Source organism: Merops nubicus, unplaced genomic scaffold, assembly GCF_000691845.1.
Source record: "Merops nubicus isolate BGI_N331 unplaced genomic scaffold, ASM69184v1 scaffold32143, whole genome shotgun sequence".
NCBI classification, from domain to species: domain Eukaryota; kingdom Metazoa; phylum Chordata; class Aves; order Coraciiformes; family Meropidae; genus Merops; species Merops nubicus.
The window spans coordinates 1-4,372 of NW_008601480.1; the positions used below are offsets into that span (position 1 = coordinate 1).

General features: G+C 60.5%; 1 protein-coding gene across 1 annotated transcript in view; it reads right to left on the bottom strand.

The window, feature by feature from the left end:
* Positions 1–332: 332 nt before the first annotated feature.
* The window catches only part of LOC103770736 (multidrug and toxin extrusion protein 1-like), a gene marked incomplete at both ends in the record, with an annotated part of 5,069 nt that continues 1,029 nt past the window's right edge, over positions 333–4,372 (bottom strand). The window contains 12 exons of the mRNA XM_008938008.1: positions 333–474; positions 915–1,009; positions 1,341–1,473; positions 1,796–1,865; positions 1,944–2,019; positions 2,181–2,289; positions 2,550–2,617; positions 2,747–2,860; positions 3,377–3,474; positions 3,635–3,732; positions 4,116–4,160; positions 4,273–4,315. Of these exons, the coding sequence (XP_008936256.1) occupies positions 333–474; positions 915–1,009; positions 1,341–1,473; positions 1,796–1,865; positions 1,944–2,019; positions 2,181–2,289; positions 2,550–2,617; positions 2,747–2,860; positions 3,377–3,474; positions 3,635–3,732; positions 4,116–4,160; positions 4,273–4,315 (1,091 nt within the window). The remainder of the gene's footprint in view (positions 475–914; positions 1,010–1,340; positions 1,474–1,795; positions 1,866–1,943; positions 2,020–2,180; positions 2,290–2,549; positions 2,618–2,746; positions 2,861–3,376; positions 3,475–3,634; positions 3,733–4,115; positions 4,161–4,272; positions 4,316–4,372) is intronic.

Genomic DNA, 4,372 nt, shown 5'->3' on the forward strand with positions numbered 1-4,372 from the left:
GGGGGGTTTCCTGGGAGGGTTTTGTCCGAGGTCTGAAAGCGTGTTAGGAGCAGCCCAGAGCGTGGAGCTCTCCAGACCGTGATGGAGCTTCAGTGGGATCTGGTGTCTACGAGGTGAGAGCTGCCCAGGGTGCCCCGTCCCTCCAGGGTGTCCCCCCACCAGCCTTCGTCACCCTCCCAAGCCCACCCTGGCAATTCCTGTTTTCCCAGTAACTGAGGCCAGCACCAGTACTGCACTGCACCCCTCTTTTGTGGGCTTGTTCCTGGTTTATGTGAATCCTTGGGGACCCTTCCTGGACCCAAGCCCACCGCTGCACGCACTCCTGGCCATACCTATGCAGCCCCGCACCACCGTAAAAAAAGAGTGGGGTGGTGGGGCTGGCCCCACACCAGAGGGAAGAGCCTTGCAGCCAGGTTCAGGGCCTGGGTTCTGCTCCTCTGGCAGTGGCTGGGTCACTCCTGCGCGGCGCTGAGCCTGGGGGAGGGAACACCATGGGTTGAACTGGTGGTGCAAAGCCACCGCGTCACCTCTCACGGGGTTCTTCTGGCTGGAAATGGCAGCTGAAAGACGCCTGAAAGGAGAGGTGTTGGCTGGTGGAAACCTGGGAGCTGCTGGGGCATGAGGTGATGCTCAGGGCTGCAGGGTTGAGGGAGCCTCAGCCACCCTATCTGCTTTGTGCCTCATGTCCCAGATCAAGGGTGGCACAAGGTGCAGAGGGAAAGCTTGAGGCCATTGAGTGCACATGTGAGAGGAGCTGAAGACAGGGCTGGGGCTGCCATTGTGGGAGCACTGGGTTTTGCTGGGGGCACTGCAGGACAGCCCTAGGCAGCCCTGGCCTGTGAGACTGAGCCTGTGGTGCTGTCCCTTCCCACCGGGGTGCCGGCAGGGTGCGGTGCCGTGGGTGCACGGGTTACCTCCTCGGCTGCCTTCCTCCAGTCCATGCGGGAGATGTAGGTGATGAAGCAGGTACAGAGGATGGAGACACAGGCGAGCATGCTGAGCCACAGGCCTGCAGAGGGAGCTGGCCTCAGCCGGGGAACACAGCCGGGGCAAAGCCAGCCCTGAGGGCACCTCGGGCCAGAGTCAAGGAAATGCCACCGAGGTCAGTGGGGAGGTGGGGATGGGGTGGCTGTGGGTGCCTGCTGTGGGTCTGCCCCAGAGCTGGCAGCAGTTACTTTTTCCCAGTACAGTTAAAAGCTCCCAGTGGTTGCAGGGGCTGTCCCAGTCCACTCCAGTGTGCCCAGTCCCCAGGTGGGAGGATCGTGGTGAGGCACTGGTGGAGCTGGGGGCAGCCGCAGGGGGCCTGGGGGCACGCAGGGCTCTGTGCCCGGGGTCGGTACCTATGACGCCGATCCTGGCCACGAAGAGCAGCACGGCTGCCAGGGGCAGGCCCACACCATAGTAGCACACAGCGTTGAGGATGGCGCCGAATTTCTGCTTGCCTATGCCTCTGAGCACCCCGCTGCAGGCACCCTGCCAGGGAGAGGGAGAGGGGCTGGGGCCAGGAGCATTGCCTTGGACAAATTTGGGGTTCTGCTGCCTGGGGGGTGATGAACCAGCTTGGTGATGCTCCCCACCCCTGCCCGGTTATTTCTGTGTCCCTGCCCAGTCCTGTGGGTCATTGTCTCTCCATGGACTTGGTGTTTTCTAGGTGTGACCCCCTGAGCTGTGCAGGGTCCCACTGCATGTGCCAGTGCTCACCCACAGCCCCAGAGACCTTCAACTGACTGACCTGCAATGCTGCTGCTCAGCACCATGTCCCCTATTTAAAACAGCAGCATCCCCCAGGACTTACACACATGGCTTCAAACAAGTGGAAGACAACGTAGACAGGTGTGACCCAGGCCACCAAGTCAACAATCTCCCTGGGGAAAGAGAAGAGCCAACAATTCTTTTTGGGAACTAACCTCCACACACAGAGGCTGGGAGCCAAGGACACTCACTTGTCGTCGGTGAAGATGTATCCCATCACATCCTTCGTGCCAGCTAGAACAGCCCCCACCGCGACGCAAAAACACCCTGAAAAACCCAGCAAAGTGCTGAGCCCAGCCTGGCCGTGGCGGGAAGCTCAGGAGCAGGGGGAGAAGAGGACGTGGAGGGATGTCACGGGCAGAGGACTGCAAACGCTCCCTGCCCTGGCTGTGCCTGGAAGGAGCCGGGCAGAGGCTGCCTGGCCTGACCTGTGCAGAGCAGGCTGGTGGAGGAGGATCTCTTGGCCGTCTCGACGTCGCCGGCACCCAGCGCGTTCCCCACCTGCACGCTGGCAGCCGTGCCGAGCCCCAGGGGCACCTGCAACCACAGGGCTGAGGCTCACCCGTGGGTCTGGGTTATGGGCCCACCACAACCATCAGCAACAGCGGAATAACCACCCGGCAGAGAGGGGGGATGGAGCTCAGGGTTTCATTTAAAGCATCTCCATAGGAGGGACAGGCAGGAGCGGGGAGAGGCTGAAGTACAGAGGGTGAAGAGCAAGATTTGCTGGAGCTGATTTTTGCTGGGAGTCTGTCCCTGGGCAGCCCTGATCTGAAATAATAACCCCCAGCCCTTACCATGAAAGCAACAACAGACACCTCGTAGATGATGGACTGGGCAGAGAGCTCGACGACACTCAGCAGGCCTGGGGAGGGGAGGGATCAGTGCTGGGTGTGAGCGCCCGGTGGGGAGCTGCTCTCAGCCTGTGACTGCTGCAGACACTGCTCTGGCTCACGCTGCATCCACCTCCTTGCAGCTCCCCCTCTCCACTGACCTATCAAGAAGCTCCCAATTTCGTAGGTCCACCACTCGATGCACATCATGAGCATGCTGGGGATAGCCAGGGAGGTGTAGCTGTCCCACTCCAGCAGGCACTCGCTGGACCAGCCTGCAGAGAGGAGAAACGTCACTGAAGGATGATCAGACCAGCCACGTTACACCCTTGAGAGCACCCGAGGCAGCTGGAGGTGCAATTCTGTTTGCAGAGCCACCAGGGCAATGCTCCTCAGCTCCATAGGACCTCCAGCAGTAGAGGGCTGCAGGTACAGGCTCTGCTGATGCCATCCTGTGGGCTACAGAGCGGTGCAACCCTCAGCTCATCCCTCCCAGAGCAGCGTGCCTGAGGACAGCCTCGTGCTTACGTCCGTGCTCATCCGGCTTTGGGGCTGAACCCTACCAAGCCTCAGCAGAAAGTTTCACTTCTCCAGAATTAATGTTTGCTGCCCGGCACGGGGTTCTGCCGAGGCTCACGCGTGACGTGCTGCCACTGAAGCAGCGCCGCGTTCCCGGGGCTGAGATTAATATTTCACCACCAGGACTAACAGAATTCACTTGATAGACGTGGTGGGAGCTTCACAAACCCTCACGTAAAGCAGGAGCTGAGGGAGCTGGGAGGTGCCCTTACCTCCCCAGGTCTTCACGTGGAGTTTCTTGCCTATAATATACAGGAACAGGAAAATGGCTTGTGAGTACTGAGCCGCGGTGTTGGCGCAGGCAGAGCCCCTGCAAAGGGAACGAGGGAGGTCATCGTGGTGCCCAAGCACGCCGTGCCACCCCCCATCCTGGATGTTCGGCCACACCTGGTGGTGCCAGCGTCCCTGAAAAGTCCCTGGCCGTTGCCAAGTGCCCGTTTTCCTGCCCGTGGGCCGTGGGTGCTACTCACGTGATGCCCCAGTGGAAGACATAGAGGAAGACACAGTTGGCGATCACGTTGACGATGTTGCCGACGACCCCGCTCAGCACCAGCGGCCACATGATCATCTGCAAAGCAGAGCAGAGAGGGGCTGCAGCACCTCCACCAGGGCTTCAGGAGGGGTGCGTGGGTCTCTGCCAGCCCCCTGCTCAGCAGCTTTCCAGCCAAAAATATAAACCAATGGTGAAGTTGCCTGCTTGGAAAAGGAGCGTGTTGGAGGTAGATCCCTGATGTGGAGAAGTATGAAGAGTGGTCCATCAGGCAGATGGATACCACTGGCTGCGGGGTGGGCTGATCACCAGAGTCAGAGCTGCTCCAGGGCACCCAGGCAGTGGTGGGGACTAATGCTGCCTCGCCCAAGGGAAGGGTGAGCATGATATCCTGGGTGCAGAGGTGACGGAGCCCTGTGACAGGGCTGACCCTCTGTAGCTGCAAGGGCTGCAAGACCCACCTGGTTCTGCAGGTATCTTGTCTCCAGGTTATACAGAAAAACCGCCTGAAAAGGAAGTTGGTGGATGAGATGAAGCTGTGCTGCTGCAGCAGAAAACAGGAGCAGGATGGCCAGTCCCCGTGCACGGCCAGCATCCGGGGTGCCCACAGGGACTCACCGGCAGCGCAGGGACAAAAGCCATCACGTAGCGCTGGGTTAGCCTGGGGGGACAGGAGAGGCACGGCTAGCGAGAGGCCACGGCCGTAGCCACCCTCCTC